The sequence below is a fragment of the Pleuronectes platessa genome, chromosome 2 (assembly GCF_947347685.1).
Source record: "Pleuronectes platessa chromosome 2, fPlePla1.1, whole genome shotgun sequence".
NCBI lineage: Eukaryota > Metazoa > Chordata > Actinopteri > Pleuronectiformes > Pleuronectidae > Pleuronectes > Pleuronectes platessa.
The window spans coordinates 11465064-11484983 of NC_070627.1; the positions used below are offsets into that span (position 1 = coordinate 11465064).

At 42.4% G+C, this 19920-nt stretch overlaps 1 protein-coding gene across 2 annotated transcripts in view; it reads left to right on the forward strand.

Moving 5' to 3' along the window:
• The first annotated feature begins 47 nt into the window (after window positions 1–47).
• trim62.1 (tripartite motif containing 62, tandem duplicate 1) overlaps window positions 48–19920 on the forward strand; it is a 29102-nt gene continuing 9229 nt past the window's right edge. The window contains exons 1-3 of one of the 2 annotated variants that reach the window (XM_053430055.1): window positions 48–123; window positions 1513–2069; window positions 18306–18401. In XM_053430055.1, coding sequence (XP_053286030.1) covers window positions 1662–2069; window positions 18306–18401 — 504 coding nt within the window. In that variant the 5' untranslated portion in view covers window positions 48–123; window positions 1513–1661. The other variant, XM_053430065.1, reaches the window with a different exon arrangement.

The following is a 19920-nucleotide window of genomic DNA, read 5'->3' on the forward strand; positions in this document are numbered from 1 at the left end:
TGTGTTTGATAGACACACACCCCCCTGGCCGAGCAGCGTTGGTTCCGTCTGTTGCCCTGTGTGTCGCTCTCCTTCCTGAAAGAGGCTCGTATCAGATCCACCGACGTCGCTGCACTGAAGCGGGTGAGTTGAGGCTCTTCTCCTCTGTTTCCAGCCATTCCTTCGTGTGTGAACTTTCATGTGAATGCACCCCGGCCCTTCGCACACTGCCCCCTGGGTTCACCTTTTGAGGAAGTCGCTTGTTAAGTTAGTATTTCGCCTCCTTTTGGGTGTTGTGCCTCTGCGCCCTCTCATCCTCCCGCTGGGGGCTGGAGGTGTCGTGGTCCTGCTCGGGTTTCTGTTTACAGAGGTGGATCAAGACATTGGAAGCCACACGTGTTACCGGGACACACGGCATGAGGGGCTCGTTGTCCTGTGGGAACCGGCATCGAACCTCTTTGAAAAGGAAGCTGGTTAACACCGGGGGCGGAGGAGGGAGGAGACCACACCGCTGCAGGTGTTTCCCTGTTTGCCTGTTGGTTGGTGCAGACACTCATCTGAGGCATAAACCCGTAAATCCTCCACAGTGACATGATGCAGCAAAGCGAAAACAAAAGTTCAGCTCGAGGTTCATATTATGGTTTCAGTTATTCAATGTTACAAAAGTCCCAAGTTACCTGATTACACGTGCTGCTGTGTAGGGCTGCATCTAGCATTCATTTCAATTGTCAGTCGTTGTTGTGGCATTCATTTTCTCTAAAATGTCTTTTAATTATATGGTTTGGCCACCAACTTCCCTAAAAGCTAAGATTTATTTATTTGATCCCGAAAAGTAATCATGAAACTGTAAATAATAATATTTAATAAGGTGCTAGTTGTCAGTTTTGCCTTTTTTATTTTTAGAACATATTATGTTGGAAAAACCACGAAGTCAACCAGAGCCAGGATTACTTTGTGCAACTGTGCAGGTTACAGTAGGAAAACAGACATTTGTAACAACTCATAAACTTCTTTATTTGCGTTATTTCATGAAGAAATAAGATAAAAGCCAATTCCTCAAAGATACCACAATTGCAGATTTTATGGATATGGTGGTGGGTGAAAATGAAACTGTTTTTTTATATATATATATATTCATCTCACAATTTTTATAAAAGTAATCATAATTCTGGAATCAGACCAAGTTGTACTGGATTCTTCCCTGACACTTTCAGCATGTTTCCACAAAATGACATGGTAATCCATCCAGTAGTTTTAGCTTTATCCTCCAGGCAAATAAACAAATTCCAAGGAAAGCATAACTTCCTCGGTAGAGGTAACCAAACGTGTTCTGCATAGCACTGAAATCTCTCTTAGTACGATTATGTGTTGAGTCGGTCGTCTACTTTGTCCACTTTGTTAATATGTAACTGAGACAATCTTCTCCTGTTAATGATTTTTCCACTGTGAATATATCCCACCATGCACTAGATGATTATTATCTAGTAAAAGACAAGTTTAATTTTATCGTTGTTATTTATCATCTTTCTACAGACACAATAAAAGTAAAGTCCCAAGATTCCTGAAGGTCCTGTCTGTGGACTCGTACATGGCAGTGAGCCATCGAAGTGAAAACTAAAACCAAGAACCCTCAGCCTCAGATCATCGCCCCCGTAGATGCCGCTCAGTCTTCGTCTTTGCAAATGGCTTGTTGTCTGAAGGACGAGCTCCTCTGTTCCATCTGCCTCAGCATCTACCAGGACCCCGTCAGCTTTGGCTGCGAGCACTACTTCTGCAGGAAGTGCATCACCGAGCACTGGAGCAGAAAGGAGCTTCACGGAGTGCGAGACTGTCCTGAGTGCCGGAGGACCTTCGCCGACCCTCACCTCTCCCCGAGTCTCAAGTTGTCCAACATTGTGGAGCGCTACTCGGCCTTCCCACTGGACGCCATCCTTAACGCCCAGAGGAGCTCCTATCCCTGCAAGGACCACGAGAAGGTCAAGCTGTTCTGCCTCACCGACAAGAGTCTGGTGTGCTTCTTCTGCGACGAGCCGGCGCTGCATGAACAGCACCAAGTGACCACTATTGACGAGGCTTTCGAGGAGATACAGGTCAGCCGCAGCACATACACACAGTGACAGATCATTAGCACGGGTCAGGCTGACATTACTGTAAAAACAAAACAAAAAAAACATCAGCTACTCTGTGCAACATTCAGACAGCTGCACTCATTGACCCTTTGGGAGCTGCTCAGGCAGTTCTACCCCAGAGCCTTTACTGACACAGAGCAGCTCCACTGAAGCACTCTGGGGGATTCTGTGCTCTGTGGGTACAGTAAGTGGTGAGGAAGGATACGTATCTACTTTCTTCCTCTCTGATCACCTAGCTCTTATGTGATTTCAGTTCGTTCACATAATCAACAAATAGTTTTTGTTTGTTGTAACACCGGATTTACAGTAAACATGCCTTTTTATATTGCCTCCCATGCCTAACTTATCCTCAGCCTTACTTACATATTACAGTAGTAGAGATGTATTTGAGTTTATTTGTGTTCTAGAAGTATTTTAGGTAATTAGAAAAATGCAATATTTATGGTTTGAGGCTGGCAGGGGACTCAAGTGTCATATCAGTTTCTCCCTTTGTTTCCTGTCATCTCTCTATTTTCAATTCGGCCCAAAATGCCCCTAAATTCTTGGAATCTACTTAGTCAAGAAATTTGGTTTTATTCAGTGCAGAGCTCTTGACTCACCAGCGAATGACATTTATCATGTCAGTTTGAATGAGAGCGAAAAATGTCAGAAATCCCCTAATGAGGCTTTAAACTTTTCATGACATCGGTTCTGAATAAATGAACTTCCTTATGAAGCTCATGTTGATGCGTCGTATTTTTCCACATTAACTGGGGCGGCTCAGTGTTTTCTTTCCTCTCACTGTTTGGATAATTCCATTCCCACAGAGTCAAAATCCAATAATCGTGAAACAAAGCTCCTTATCCTGTTCTTCCTTTACTCCAGTGTGCATAGTAACACACAAAAAATCGTTATGTAGTCGCCCTCATTTCCATGAGGTATTCATGATATTTTTTTACAGCTTGAAATGACATTTGATTTCAGTTTTCTTGGTAAACACCACATTGAGCTGAACACAACAAAGTGTTGACAATCACATATGCAGATTTGAAAAGTTTATGCTCCCTAATTGCAGCTCATGGCACCTCACTACATTTATCTCTACCTCTAGTTTCAGTGAGATGGCCTCTGACTGTTCATTCAGTTTGGTGTTGTGCTCTTTAAAAGTTGCATTACTTAAAAAACTAAAAAGTAAAGGGTGGATTTAATTGTGCAACCTTGCAGCTCAACAAAATCAGGTAATAACTCTTAATTGTTGTATTTGTATAAATCAAATTAATTCCTCTAAGCAGCCATTCTTGTAGCTCCTGAAGATATGATAGATATGCTACTCTCTTATTGGTCAGGGCAAAATGTAACAGGCAAAATTCCCAATCTTAGCATGTTGAAGAAAGTGAATCTGCTCCAAAAAGTTACTCAGTAACTCATTTGTGTATAAGCCCTCTAACAGACAAACAAATAAACAACATTGAATACGTTACTTCTTTGGTGGAGATAATTAACGATAGCAATGAAAAACATCTACAGTTATTTCAATGAATGGACAACATATGAACATTTTTACATTACATATCATTTAGCTGACGCTTTTATCCAAAGCGACTTTACAATAAATTAATTCAGCAATCATCAGGCAATCAGTGTGTATCACGGAGCTACAGCTGTATAGGTCTTTGTTCTGCATTAAATATAATTAGCAGTGCTGTGAGCATCAATGCGTTTCTTCTTTAATCTCCCAACCAGAAATCCTGAGAAAGGTCAAAACCGTGTAATCGTGGAGCAGAAATAATTAGGCCCAGTATGTTTCTTTCTTTTTGGGCACCAGCTCGTCCCTCTGCTTGGAACTCTTTTCAAGGCAGAGATCTGGTATTTTGTGTTCTGGCAGGAACTCGAGGCTTGCCAGATCTACAACACTGAAAGACCGTACGAGTACACTGAGGCCCCATCGGAAACAAGCATGTCTCATGATGAGTTTGGCAAACTCGTCGTTTTAGATCAACAAATGGGATTGTTTCTTACGTTATGTCTTCTCTTTACCAGACACACACACACACTTTAGGACACGGCAGCAGATGGTCTGACAGTTCTTTTCTGTCATGTTCGTTAGTGATCGGAAAGTAAACATTATTTGGATTGGTCTTAACCCCATGTAAACAAACCGGGTTGTATTTTTCAATTCACAGGTTTCATTATTATTTCCCTTTTCTCTCTGGAAATCATAAAAAGCTGTGTGTCAGATAGAGAGCTGTGTTTGCAGGCTCTAGCTTCACTTTTGGCACAGACTTCCCTTTTTGCAGGAGGCTTGACAATGCTTTACTGAAGGGCCAAACCAACATGGGGAAGATGTGTTAAAGTGCTGCAGCAATCTGGACCAGAGGGGAACACGTCGTGCCAGCTCGGTGGCCTCTTTTAAAATGAACCTTAGAGGTTTTGTAGGGTGGGAAAGTTGGTAGACAAGAGGCTAAGCATTTGGTGGATTGAGAGCCAGAGCCTTTGTGTCGGTTTGTTTGACACTTGAAGAAGAGTTCACAGAGATGGCAAGTAAAAACATCCCTTGCAGTTACAATTGCTAATAAAGTAATGATGAGTCTGTCCATTTCCCCAGCAGTGTTCTGCAGGTTACATCATATTCACTCATCACCCAGTGGTGGAGCAGAATGGCACATGACACATGCTACATCACCTTGAGGTTGTTACTCAGCTTTCTTCACTCAACGCAACACCGGTTAACACTGTCTTTCACAATCAGAGCTCTTGCTAAGGATCACCATGGTGAAAAACAGAGAAATACAAACCGTCGGACATGACCCAGAGCTGCTGAATACCTTTTGGCTGCTCATGTAATCGGGAGCACTCCAACTATGAATGCATAATTTCACAATGGTGCATTCATGGCTCACATTTACATAGGTTTTAACTCATTTATGCTCGTTGGACACCTTTTAAGACCTTTGTGAAAAAATACTGTAGATCTATGAGGAACTAATGATGATGATCTTTGTACAAATATTCCAGACCTCTGTAGAAATTATTGAAGACATTTGGGGGGCATTGCAGGGAACAGTTCAAGTGAGACGCCCATAGGACATTAGGGGGAAATGTAAACAATGGCAGAACTTTATGTAGAAAGACTTTGCGAGTAGGAAAACGGGACCACTGTTGTTAACAACGCATCCGCTTTGTGTCACCATTGTTTGTTTGTGTCTGAATCTCTCAACTCTGTGTGAGTAAAGGCCTCATAAATGAGCCTTGACACATTTCAGTCTTAGATTTGATTCTCCGTCAGTCTCGTTTTTCACCGGGTTTAGATTTGCCGCACACTTCTGTTATGTCATACCACCACCGCTTAAACTGTGTTGACAACATAGTCTGTACGGGTTGATAGTGTGTTGGCCAGTGTCCACTGATGAGTGCCGCGTTTGGTTGGTCTGTGGGAGGCAGTAATCTACTTAGCTTGGCATGTCAGTCCACTGACCCTTAGGCCATGAGTCTTGTTGCTGTGTTGACAGCTTTACTTCCTGCTGGTTTGCATCCTCTCCCTCCGCAAACGCTCCTGCGGCCAAATCTGTAACACACTTGGCACATCAGCACTCAACCCTCGCTGGGTGATGCACACATCTGGTAAACATTCAGCCAACAAATGCAGTAATTGCTCCTTTCCGATATTTTGTGGTGAAGTTGCACCTTTCAGCTTCCAAACATGAAAGAGAACCTGTGGTAGCCTCCAGTTGTCATAAAAACTCAAAAGGTGTTTAGTTTGTCCAGAGAAATCTCCAGATATTAAATTCACACCACAACAAACTCACAGTTTTAATCCTCTATTATTTTGTTATGAAAACGTTGAACTCATTAAACAAGGTTATAACCGAGGAGCCAGACATTCTTATCGACCAAGCTTAATGTATTGAAATGAAATGATGCCTTTTTGTTTTAGACGACATGGCGATGAGATAACACTCGCTCATATCATGCTACACGAGGAGCACTGTCTCCATCTTAAATAGAGGCGGGCTTGATCGCAGTGGCCCTGATTGGAGATGGACGAAGCTGTGCACTTATTATCACACCAGTGTGCCATGAAGTTGGTTGACAGCTCCTACAGAGGACAAAGTGGGAGCTACAGCAGCCACTGTGCCGTAATTATGATGATAAAGCCCGTCGCTGGGCCGTGTGCAACGACTGTATTATAGGGCTAGACACACACTTCCTGGTGTCTTCTTGCCCGAGGGACTTCTTTGCGCCCTGTTTGACAGAGGTGCAAGACCGGATAAGAATGAATGCAAGACTGCAGTTCATGGCTGTATTTTATATTTGGGGACTTAACTTTTGATGCTGCCACTATAGACACTATAAATGGTTTGTGAAAGAAGAATAGCAACAGGCAGCTGTGCAGCAATGCCTGTCTGAATTCAACTAAAACTCGTGCAACTGAAGAATTAAACGATTCTCCCACACAGAGCTGTCACTCAGTGTCCAGATGCACGCGTGCTGCCTTCCATTAATGCCTTTTGTCATACCTAGTTATTTCGTCCTTTATCAGAACCACAAACACGGATTCATCTTGAAAACGGATTAACCTTTTTTCTCGTTGGCCTCACTGTAGCGCAGCGTGGTGTTTGAGAAGGCAGAATGAACACGGCCAGCCTTTGAAGTGTCCCCTGGTGGTTTTAAAACGAGGCTGTCTTTCACTCCATGACTGTCAGAGCGCAGCTGAGAGCTCTCTCTGAGCCTGCCATCACCACGCATGGCCGTGCTGCTGCAGTAATGAGTCAGGCAATTTCAAGGGCACCCACGGCTGCCATCTCCCCTGTGGCTCGCCTCAGTCTGCTCTCCTTTCCTGTAGCAACCCCATCTCTCTCTGTCTCTTTTTATTCTCTCTCCCATGCCATTTTCTCTCTTAATAATCGTCCCCTCGTTTCTGTGGTAAGTGCTTTATTAAATGCCTCAAATCCGGTTTGGTAACCAATTTTCTTTTTTTTCCTGAGGAAGGTAGGTCGCAGCCCCCTCACCCTGCTAATATCTCACCATGCAACCACCCATCCAAAACAAATGTGTCTGTCCAGTGTGGCGGTCAGTGAGGGTGCTGTGGCAGGGAGGCGCCGTCCATGTGGAAATGCAGCCACAGGGAAAGATGGAATAGTCTAGTTCCATTAGAGTGCTGGCATAATTTTATCCTCATCGAGAAGGAGGCGGTAGCTTGGGCTGCACTTATTACTGAAACCACTAATGCTGCATGGGGCTTGGGCATGTTTACTTGTGCATTAGAGATGTATGTAGGCCTTCGGCGCAGATCATGTGAGTTTGCAATTTGCCATGTTTTCTTGCCAGTCATTTTTTTCATTTTATGCCCTTTTAACAGAGAAGTGTTTTCATTTCACAAGTGCAAGTGTTTCCCCGAAGACGTACCTTAGTTACACTCTTAGAATAATTAAAGATCAACAGGTGTCTCAAACCTCATTGTCTTGTAATAAGCACAGAGCATGTCAAAGTTACGTTTGTCTGATTGTTTTTGATCATTAGGTCTATCGTGACCATTTATACCATCTGTGGATTCAGAAGTAAACTGACTGATGACAAAATAAGACAATATAACTACAATAGCACAGACAGGATGATTACGAGTCCTGCAGATATTACACCCTGCAAAATTCTAAAATGTGGGAAGGGGAAATGTTGCACAAAACAGTCACAGTCCAGAGAAGCTGTATTAGCAAAGCTCAGGATAAATATAGAACCTCATCAATGTGGTTAAAGATATATTCTCTATTGCCACAGTATTAGGTACACATAGTCTGACAGACAGCCTGTATATGTACTGTAGATGGACAACACATCTCCACCTCCTCCCACTGTCCAGAAATTAATGAATATTCCAGATACAAACACTTCTCACATAACTCTTCTTCTAAAGTTTTATTTTTCTGATGTCTGTTTCCCTTTCTGTAGAAATACACAAATTCTACCAAATGACATGACAAATGATGATTCATTTAAACTGAATGCATTGTACCTTGGATGACATCACCAGTCAGACATGTACCTGGCAGTTAGTTAAAAGCAGCAGGTCACAGGATTGCGGTGAGCAAGCTGGAACTGGTCTGGCAGGGCCGAGGGTGAAAGGAGGGATCAGTGGCGAGCGGAGGTTTACCGGCCATCTTGGTAAATGAAAGGGGAAGTGCTGTCCTTAAAGTTTCGTGGCTTAAAGTTAGGCTTAATGCTGAGCCCTGGCCTCCCTTATGTAAGGCAGATCAGCAGGGAATGCAGCCTGCAGGCTGGTGACACTGCTATAATAGACCACATTAAATAAGAATCAAAGACCAGGCAGAGAAAGGTGTTGTAGAGATGGTTGCTATTTTCTTCAACTGCCCTGGGGGTTGAAAAATAGCTTGTAAAAAGTGATGAATGTGAAATGCCTTTTGGCTTTTAGGCAGAGACGATCTTAGTAAATGTTTAAAAATCCATGAGTGGTGAGTGAGCTGACACGGAGCAGTTAATATTCCAGTATTCTCTGCCTTTTTAGTTTTGTCTGTGTCTGTTTGATTTTTTTTCTTTTTTCTTCAAGGGGTGTATATGTGAACTGCTGTAACCCACCGCTGCAGCCGCCACACTGAGCCCTGGATTGCTTGATTAGCTGGGGATTTAACACAGATTACAGGACATTGTTCTCGGGGGGTCTGTGCATGGCCGGGCTGGGAAATAATCTCCTGTAATTCCCTGTGTCCGTGATTTGCTGCAGATGATTTAATTAGAGGTGCTGCAGATAGGAGCCCTCATTTACAACTCCCAATCAGCGAGACTCAGACCTGACACCCCCTCCCCTGGATGTTTACTGACGTTGGTCTTTAAATGAGGTACAGGCTACATTCATATAACTACGTTTTAGTTTTTAAAATGTATGACTCCTGCTACGTTTAAACCTGCTATCCATATTTTTCTGGAGTTTTCAAACGCTGTTGGCCACGTTTTAAGTTTGAAAACGTGAGGACTGCCGTGTAGTATGTACAGACTAAAACAGAAACGATGATGCTGCCACCTGCATTTGCTTTTGATCAGTCACTACTCAACTACCAGCGGTGAATGTAAACTGTTGTAAATGCCTAATTTCAGTAACGGTTCCACCTTCTATTTAAACCCCGCATCTTACTTTTCACTAGTGTTGCTACTAGTTATTTTTCTTTGCTGCAAGTATGAGGCCAACTGCAGAGTAGACGATCTGTTTCCTGTTTACACGGTCACAAACATGCCCAGTGTACATGAATGGTCACATGATATGACATTGACAATTTAAGGTGATACTGATACAGAGCTAACTATCTAACTAGCTAAATATTTTTGTTTTTAAATGCTGTTTTAAAACGAAAGCATATTAGTATGGATGTAGCTGTAAGCTGTACTTCTGTTTACCAACATATCTTTGACTTCCCTTCTCTCAATCCACGTGCACGGGGACAGATGGTTGCCAGACAGGCATGTCTGGCAACATTTGCGTGTAAAACATTTTTGTAAAACATCTGCGTGATTATGAATAGCTGCGAGAAAAAAACCTGGTTAAATAATGGCTTTTAGCAGATATCTGTAATAGAAAACGCCTGATGAAAGTCAGTAAATCCGTGGGGCAAATGTGCATTAAAACTTCATAAATTAAGTGATCCATGATTGCCTGTTTAGTCGGTATAATAATTGATATTCACATTAACAATAACTCCTTAATTGCTTGTTAATGGGACGCATGGCCAATCCAGTTTTCTCTGGTCAGATATTCTCAGTGCTTGTTTATTTCCTATAATGCATTTAGTGTGTGCAGATGGTCAGGCTAATCAGTGGGGAGCCGCCAGCTGTATTTTCTGTCCTTGCCCCGGCTCCTGCTCTCATCACCGCGCTCCGTCTGCACATTAACAGAGGTTCCCCGCTCCAGCTGCTGTTTACAGTTGAGGTTTTTAGCAGAGGTTCTTATCCACTGTGGCTCACTTTAACTGTGCTTGTAAAACAAATGAGCTTTCCTCGCGCATTAAACGTGTAAAGCTGTCAAATAGTTTTAGAGGGCTGTGTAAAGTGTTACAGCTTTAATCATGAATAGACGAGTAAGAAAATCCCTCTTATCATCAATCACATATATTTAACTTGAAAGAAAAAGCTCATCTCTTGAAATATAGAGTTTGCTCCACATAAAAACGTCATCTCACATCTTGTGGATTTGACAAACGCTGTTTCATAAAAAATATATCAAGGCTTTCAGAGAGGTATGTAGAGGTTGTTTTCTTGATTGACTCTGCGCCGTGTCAGCTAAAAGAGAAAAAGCCATGTTCTCTCTTCATTTTGTTCTTGTCAAATTAAGCTGATCTTTCTGATGCCTGGGAATTTCAATTTTTCAACTGAGTGGCACTGAAAACGTTTCAATTTAAGATTTTTGTTGAGACAGTACAAAATACCACAAGACTGATCCACAGCACTCTCACAGAGCAACTCTTGGTCTCACGGTACATGGATCCAGCTTCTCTCACTTCAGTGTGTGATTGTTCTGGTCCAAAAACAGACATTTAAATGTGAACAAGGCAGACTGAAGCTCTCAAATGACATGAGCTTGATCTCGGCCTGTTTGGCAATAGAGTAAAGAAAACAACTTTCCCGTAGTCTCAGATTCTGCATGTGAATATGTAGGTTCTGTAGGTGAGGGACAAGGTTTTGGGGTCATAAGCCTTTTGGTGTCCATTTCTAGTTTGTCCAATCACATTTGGCTTTGGCTGTCTGCAGTTAAACAGCTATTTATTCACATGCAGATAGCTGTTATTAGAACTTAGCCAACATTTTGTCTGGATCTAAAAACGCCTATAGAAACTGGTTTGCTGTGTGTATTTTGTGTGGAGAAACATTCTAAGGAATTTTAGCCCGGATATCTGCTGTCTTCACTGGAAGTCCATTAAATAGTCAGTCGCACCCAGAGGAAATTTCATTGTCAAAAGACGGCCTTTCCCCTGTGCCCTCTCTGGAGTGTTGTCATGAGGCCGCTTGTGAATCTCAACAAAGTAATTAATGTGTAATTTCCACACAAGAGCGTAGCCATCACTATTGCCAGATCAAGTCGGCTGAAAAGTACGAAAACAAGAGGAACTAAATTGTAATCATTGAATAGTAGCACAGATGATCACAGAGAGGATAGGACTCAATAAAGCCCTACTATGTTGTTTTTAACATATTGACTGAGGTATTTTAAACAAACTGTGTAGTGTTAATGTGTACAGGTTTATGCCTTCTGCTAGTTTCTGTGATATTGATCAATAATTGACTTCATATATTGTATTTTCAGTGTTTTGTTTGCTCAGTGCCCTGTTTTGTAGATGGCCTCATCTTCTCTGTATTTAGGAGTAAATCTGAGATTGTGTTGAGTGCTGATCTTAATCATATTCAATACATAGAGTTTTAGAAACCTGCTGACGACCTTTACAGATTGAAACTTGTCAGTACTGTATAAACAAGACTTACATTAATTGTAGACAGATTTATTTTTACTCCTCCTTGTTTGAACTATGCCTGAAATTTATTTTTATTATGATGATCCAGGCTACAATATGTAAATGATTGGAGAATCATCTGGCAATTAAATAACTCACAGACCTGACTGGAGGCTATACTTATAATTCACAGACCTGTACGGTCCTGCCAGTGTCTACAGAAAGGGACTGTTATTTAACACTGTGAATTGACAAATGAGGCGTACATCCCAAATATTTATTTGATGGAAGGGGACTGAGTGAACGAGAAGCAGACACTCTCTGTATTTGGTCAGATAGAGCTGCTGGCGAGCTGTGGCAGTCTCGTCTGCATAGTGCATATACACAACAGCTACAGTAGATAGCTTCAAGCTGCACCCATGTCGCTAAGACGAAGTAGAGGCAAATAAATCTGTTTATTATCCCTACCGTGTGGCCCAGGCTGGCCTGCAACCACATCATGTTTTTTCACAAGGTGATTTGTAAGCCTGACCAATGCTACACGGTTTTATATATTCACTACATGCTGACTATAAGAAGTTTGACTAATCCTAGGAAATTCCTTTTTTTTTTTTTTTTTTTAAAGATGACACAAGCTTGTATTTGGTTGTGGAGAAAACCTGCAGTCCTTCCAACATATCTGATCGTCATTTTCTAGATACGTTATCCCAGTGAGTCCAAAGAATTGCGTCAGTCTTCAGCAGAGTCGAGATAATGGTGTTCGCAGGAATTGCTGATCTCCAGATCCGCGTTGTTTAGCCTTAATTTGTGTTTAGTTTCTGCTCTGCCAGGTAGAGCTTCCAAATATAGCTGCTTAAACCAGTCTGACTAATGACCCCTTTCTTTGCAAACAGGAAAGGGCGTCATTTACATAAATGTAGACGTGCCCCCTGGAGAAATTTAGCACTTTATCATTTGTTAAAAGTTAATTCTAGTATAAAAGTGACAGAAAAACAACAAAGAGGCAGTTATTGACAGAAGTAAAAATGTCTTTGTTTCATTGTGTACATTTGATCCAGTTCGATTGGTTTTCACATTGTATTTGTGCGTTTACACATAGTTGACATTTAGTGTTTTGCATGTATTACTACCAGCATCACTAAGTCTGACTTAGTTTTGGTCCATTAGTATGGACAATGGTCCAAGGCACATATAAGTCAGAAGGTCTGGACCTAACAAGGTAGGCGTGATGACATCCTTAAACACAACTGGGAGGTTGTGGTTTGACTTCAACAATGTTGAATTATATTTTATAACATTATAATTATAATTAGAGTCAGTAACTCATGGGAGAAGCGTGTGGCTAGTTTTGGATACTATGTAATACCATACTATTTAAAGAAGGTAAATGTCCTGTTGAGATGGTGTACAACACTCTCCAAGATTAGTGTTCTGCTCTTACGGTTGATCGATAACTCCACAAGTTGCTGTATTTACAATATTCTTGAATTTCATATTTGGAGAATAAGCATTTAAACTGGTTGCCCGTCCAAATAGATTCAGTGTGAGCTGTGTAGAGGCTCGTCGGGCTCAGCAGGCTGCTGTCACAACCTCAGGAACGGAAGGTGAAGCGCTAAGTAGCTTCTGTTCAGCTGGGGATTTTATACAAGCAGCAGGCTTGTTCTTATCACTGAACACTTCTCCGATTTCCAATCTAGTGCCAACAACAACCCCCCTGTTCCTCTTTAATGACTTGCCCTGTGTAGATGATCAAACTTAACATTGACGGCTCGGAGACCTGGTTTTCTTTTTCCAAAAAACTCTGCAGTAGTTTCAGCAATATAACATTGTTCTAACTGCTTCCTCAGAATAGTGTGCAGACTCAGTAGACCTTTGTCAGCAATTCAAACATCATAAATCTTGTTCATTTTAGGATAAAAATATCAAAACTGACATGCAGTGTTTTATTTTTTTCCCTTAGCTACTGTATTTCATATTCGGGGTGTTATATTTGCATACCTTGTGCCCTTCCTCACTCCAGGAAATGGAGCCGCAGCTTCTGAGCATTCATCATTTACATGACTTGGCCTATATTCAGGGAGAGGAGGAGGCCTCCAGCATCAGCACTTCCTCTCATCTCTCCTGCTTTAACCAAATGTTTCTTGTTAAGTGGAAGTCGTTGACGCGGGGGTCATTTGTGATCTGATGCTGAGAACCGGGCTCGGTCACAGTAGATCTGTTTCATCTGTGACAATTAGAAATTGTGCTGAGACTGCAGCTGAAGATGGATTCTTTTTTAATTATCAGACCATATGATGAATTTACCAGGCTAACATCACTGAAGTTGTATGTTAAATTCACTCTAAAGGTAGGGTTGGTAAAAACACATTTTAACACTTATTTTATTTGTAACACCCTAGCCATCGCTAAATAAAGTCTGTCACAAACCGACCTACCCGTGTGCGGCACCCGGCCAATGCTCTCTCTGGACATGACCAGAGGCTTCACAACCCGAAGAGGCTGAAGCAGAGACGATATCCAGATTTTAGTATGCGAGTCACGAAAAATTCAGCTTCTTCTCTTTCAGGCAGTTTGTGTGCATTAATGTGTTTTTGGAGCATAGCTTTGACGATGGGAGGGGGTGGGATGAATCCGTTGCATTTTCTTATAGTGTAGCCTGCTCTTGCTAGCTTTTTCAGGATTACCAACCCTAGCTTTAAATTAAATTGAACAGTTCAGTAGTTACACAAGTAATAATTACCTTTTATATGTAATTTGTTCCTTGGTTGGTTGGTTGGTTTATCAGCAAGATAACCCAATAATTACGGATTTCCACGAACTGTGTGGAAGGAAGTTGTTCTTGACAAAGGATCCATTAGTACTAGTTCCACCTGAAAGTAAACACAGCACAAGCAAGTAGATGTCAGGGAAAAAACTAAAAAGCGATTATACATATTCTGCCTCTATAGCAAGAGGTGATGGATTTATAAAAGGTGATGTGAGTTCTTGTTGGAATACAGAAGCAAGAGAAAATTATCAACAGAGCAGAGTTCAGGGCATCTCATCATCACGTTGTCCTGATGAAACATGATGACAAGCCACCAGCCTGTGCTTGGTCCTGTCCTCACTGTACAAGGACCCGTTCACAGCACTCAATGCCAAACCAAGTGCAGCCTGAAGACACTGACACTCCCGCTGCAGGGAAAGAGCGAACAGCAACTAATGATGTCACAACCACAAAAATACTTTCTGTGATGTGAGTTTTGTGCTGTGAGGTGCAGGATTTGAAATGTATGATTTCATCCTCGAAGCACCGTTCTTTACAGTTTACCTCTGGGAACACACAGTTTTTCTATATGCTTCTATTTCATGGATAAGCCAACACATGCCAATTTATTTGAGATGTTTGCATATTTAGGATAAATTGCAGGCCAAAGGACTCAAGACCAATCACAAACCTATTATACTTGCAGGTCAGGTGTGATAGCCCCCACCCCTGCGACCCTGGGGGGGGGGGGGGTATAAAAAAAACATGTGTTCAAGGAAACAAAGGGGAAAAGAACCAAAACTGCTGTCTCAGGCTGCAAACCCTGCTGTATTTTGTTCCAAGACATCAACCTGAGCTAAAGCTGTGCTTTACATCCCAGAGCCGTGTTTTCTCTGGCATCAGCAGAGCCCGCAGCCTCTCCAGGGGGACGAGTGCGTCCCTGCAGCCGTGTCTCCGCTAGCGGATCAGGCAGAGGCCAGTCGAGCTGACTGAGCGGAACTGGCTCAGAAGGCTGGAGGACAGAGACTCCTCCAACATTTGTCCTAGTGAAACAGAGGGAGTCTGTGAAAAGAACCCGCTCTGCAATATGTGAGAATGTGCACTTCTATATATAATAGTGCTGTCAAACTCTACACTTGACCTAATTAACAATAAAAATCACACAAGCTCGGCTTCCTGTAAAGGAGATTTACTCCACAGCTATTTAGAGGTAATTGTAATTTGTATTTAACTGTCCATCCAGCCATTATCTCTACCGCTTATCTTTTGCTGGGTTGTGGCATAGCTGAAGCCTCTATAACTAATCTCCTATTAATCCAACACCGTGTCTACATGTCTTTGGACTGTGGGCGGAAGCAGGAGTAGCCTAAGAAAACCTTCAGCTCCACAAAGGTTTCAGCTGAACTGTTCCTTTTAAGAATAACTTGCAGTAAGATGATCTACAGCTCGGGTTTGCCTCCTCTTTCTAATGATGACCTGATGTAAGGGATCTCACTGCAATTATTGTGTCGTGTGCTCAGTGCAGGAGACGAGTTGCAAGTCTTTTTGCTGTTTATTTTCTCCCTGTCATTAGAGCACATGTGAATAAATCCCAGGAAGGTACTCGCGTCTGTGTGTGAGAGGGTGTTCTCCATCCTGTTGGCTTTTTATTATTCATGCTGTGACACTGCCGCCTGTTGTTTTGTTTCACCTTCTCATCGGGCGCCGGCAGTTTGAAGCCAGTGACGCTCTTTAAATCCCGAGTGAACTGCTGCACATAATTGAGCTTGCAGCTGTTAGGAAAGTTTGAGGAATTTTAAGTAGCTTACTGTTTTACTCATTAATTGTTTCTGTATATCTACCCGTATCTATCCAAGAATGCTTACATGATGGAAGGTGAAGAAGGAAATCCCAGCAGGGTGAAGGAGTTTTAGATTTACAATCCACCAGCCGTGACCCCCAATTTCCTGCAACTTTACGTCCCGAGGAAATGTCATATCAGACTTGTGTTGGCCAGATGAGATGGACAGGAGAGAGACGCCTCCACACACTGTATACACACACACACACACACACATTTTCATTTCAGTGTCTCTGTCTAAACCAGTATTCATCCACCTGCAGTATTTACTTTTGTATTGTCCCTGTGCTCGCCCTGATAAAACCCTTTCCCCTTGATGCCTGTAAATCACACCAGATTTAGACCAGAATCCACACGGACACTGTAGCTATAGCTTTTCTCCCCCCAGTTTTTGCTCGGGGAAGTCATTACAGGAAATCTCCCTCTGTAGGATGCTCAAAGGACGATTTTTGCATCAAGGGAGATTAAAGCGGATTATGTAATTGCATGTTATGGAGGAGGTTCAGGGGATTGAAATGTACGAAGATAGTCTCACCACGGTAGATTTTTTAGCTGTCAATAAAATGCTGCTTTCCCTGCTTAAATTCAGCTGAAGTACACATGTTCTTTTTTTAGCGAAACAGAGCTGGTGCAAACCATGATGTAAAATCTAGCTCTTTCAATCTAGTGCATTTTGCAGATGGAATTTCAGTTTACCAAGATGTTTGGTTTCATGTCAACACATCCATCTATTGTGCGTGACGACAGCCACAGTTACAGTTGCCCTTCTCTGACCAGTCAGTCAGACAACGTAAGGGCAGAAGAGCGAAGGAGCATGTTTTCTCTGCCAGTCTGCCAGCGTTGATCTATCTCAGTGTGTGGGAGTGGCCTTTGACCTGCTGCAGACAAGCTTGTAGCGATCAGGGAGAGAGCCTGCTGAGCCAGCCGCACTCCTATCATTAACATGGACAGTCACGCTCCCCCTCTGCACCATCCATTGTTTTCCTCCGGTTCTGTCCTTGAGAAGAAACAGGCTTTATCTCCACGTACCCACTGTGCCGTTTACTTTTGCAGTTGATGATCAGGGCCAAGGATTTTCTAATGCATCACAAATTGATACATGGTTCATTATCTCCTTTTGAATGGTACCCTAATCTTTTTTTTTTTCCATTTAGACTAGATGGCTCAATGATAATGTATTTTTCTTGTCAGTGGAGATCCATTTTTGCATTCATTTGAGCACCGTGGCTGAGTGATGGGTGTTTTTACAACCCCGCTGTGCTGACAGTTCCATATGGTTGATTTTTGCTGCAGTTCCCGGGTCAGAGAAAAGGTGACGATCAGGTTATATGAGCATAGAGACAAGCAGGAGGATGGCTGGCTAGGTCTTTATGAATGGCAAAGAATACCACTTTTGTTTGTTCTGACGGGGCGACTGTGCCAAACTACATAAGCACAAAAAATGTACATATTAAATGAGGCCAGAGTATTGAAATCATTTGATTTTGGAGTGCCTCTATCTCCATTCACAAGTCAGGGCAGATTGCCAAGGGATGTTGAGGAAAATAAAATGCTCACAACAAAGGCCAAACATTCCCATATGTTTGTGCCGAAAATCAAATGCAAATTACTATACCTAAGTCTGTGCTAATGGGAGTACATCTGCTGAACCACATGATTCCAAAAGCGGCTGTGCACGGCGGTCGTTGGCACATGGGACCTACATAAAAAAAAAACTGCACCATTCGCGACTGCATGTGCCCCTGGCAGCTCCTGAAGAGCCTCTCTTGTGCCGATGGGAGACTTGGAGGTGCCTGAGCCGTGCAAGTTCTGCCTGTGTGTTCCCGACTCGAGATGAGACCCAGTTTTCTCTGACACAGCCCATCATCTCCAAAGATTTAATTTAATCTCACTCTCATTCTGCCTTTCTTCTCTTGTATCTAAGGCTCAAATCTTTTCTGCCTCGCACCAAAGCAAACTGAGCTGGTTTACCAATAATGCAGTTCAGATTAATATAACAGAAGTCACGCTCTCAAAAAATTTATTATATTTTTATTTTAGTTTGTAACTGACTTTGTTTTCAAGAGATTATTTGAGCAAAGCTGAAGCTTCGGCCAAACACATCACCTGATTGCATTTTACTTCCACAGAACTGTTATGTTCAAATCCAGTCACCGAATACTGAGCTGTGGTTTGTGTTGCAGAGGGAGATGAAGGAGCAGCTGGCCACCCTGCAGGACAGTGAGAAGGGACACACTGAGGCCCTGCAGCTCCTGCAGAGACAACTCACAGAGACCAAGGTACATTTGTTACACAAAACCGAGACACGTATAACACACAAGGAATATGTGTTTTCATTTGCAGAGCTGGACTAGCACCATTTATTGCCCTGTGGCTGCAACTAAATATCACTGTCCAGCATCGTCTATAAAAAGGCCATGACATTCTCTTAGTGCCTGAAGAGATTCTGCTTTGCCTCAGTAACGATCCGAAAATATTCAAAGAGGATCTGGAATTATCATTTAGCATTTTCCCTCAAATCTATGCTTGATCAGTTATGAAGAATGACATCCTTAAATGAGCACTTCTACCTCCGTGTATAACAGGTGCTTTATTAATAAAATTCCCTTGCCTTCTTTGCATCGCAATTGTAGACAGTAATACTCACTTAGTAAAACAATTCAATGCAAAGTGTTAAATAAAAACAGGGTCTGTTTAATGTTTGCAGACTTTCAGTCACTGGTTATCCGTCTTCCTTTCTAACTGATTTTGACTGACCTTTCAATTCTGACATGTAAATTGGTTTATTGAGCAGCAGTTTAATCTGGACAGCTTGTTTTAATCGGCCAACTGGGAGCATTCGCTCAATATGTCAGTCCCTCAACCCCACCACACACCAACACACTGACACACACACGCACACACACACACACTTACAATGATAATGCCCATTGAATTTGGCAGAGCAGGCATAAATGGCCTCACAACAATGGTTTCAAAAGAAAACGTGGTCACACGTTTCTGTGCTGCTTCCTGTGACACTGCAGCTATAAACCAGGTGAGGATGTTAGGTAGGCAGAGACGATGTCACAGACATCAGGGTTATTTCTCATCGAGGGAGCCAACTCCTGCGTTTTCCTTTTCATACCTGCTGTCGCGGCATCACTCGTCTTTCTGTCTGAAATCTGCACTGCGGGATCCTCCGCTGCCACACTCAGTCTGACTGCCGGATGCAGGTCTTTCAGCCACCCTCTGCTTCTCATTAGAAATTAGCTGTTCTCATTAGATTTATATCCATTTGCACAAAGTGCTCTCCCTGGAAGAGAGACGCTGTGACAACATTGATCTCTGATGCATTGAGGCAGCTGATAATGAAATGTCTCCCTGCAGTTCTTCTTTATCCTGCTATATTTGAGATTGCCTGAAGTTATTTTTCTTCGTTTTTACCTTATTGTTGATTAAGGAGTACTCTAACAATTTAGTGTTGCACTCCCACAACACAGTCATAGTTGCCATGGACAGGAGGCTATAGAGCTACAGGAAACACATTTATTTTTAACTCCAAACATCTTACAGCTCTTTCTTCACAAATGCACTTCTCCCCTTGATCTGTAATGCCAAGATCACACTACGCAACCTTCAAAGTTGTCTAATTGCTTTGCAGTTCAGACTTTAAGACTTGACTCACCACTACCTTCTCCACCGTCCTGTGCTCTGATTGGCTGTCACCGATATGTTTAGCCGGCTATAAATCTAGTCAAAGTCTGCAACATGTCGGTTAGTCCCTCCTTTGAAGAGTTTACACAGAGCGATTGGTGA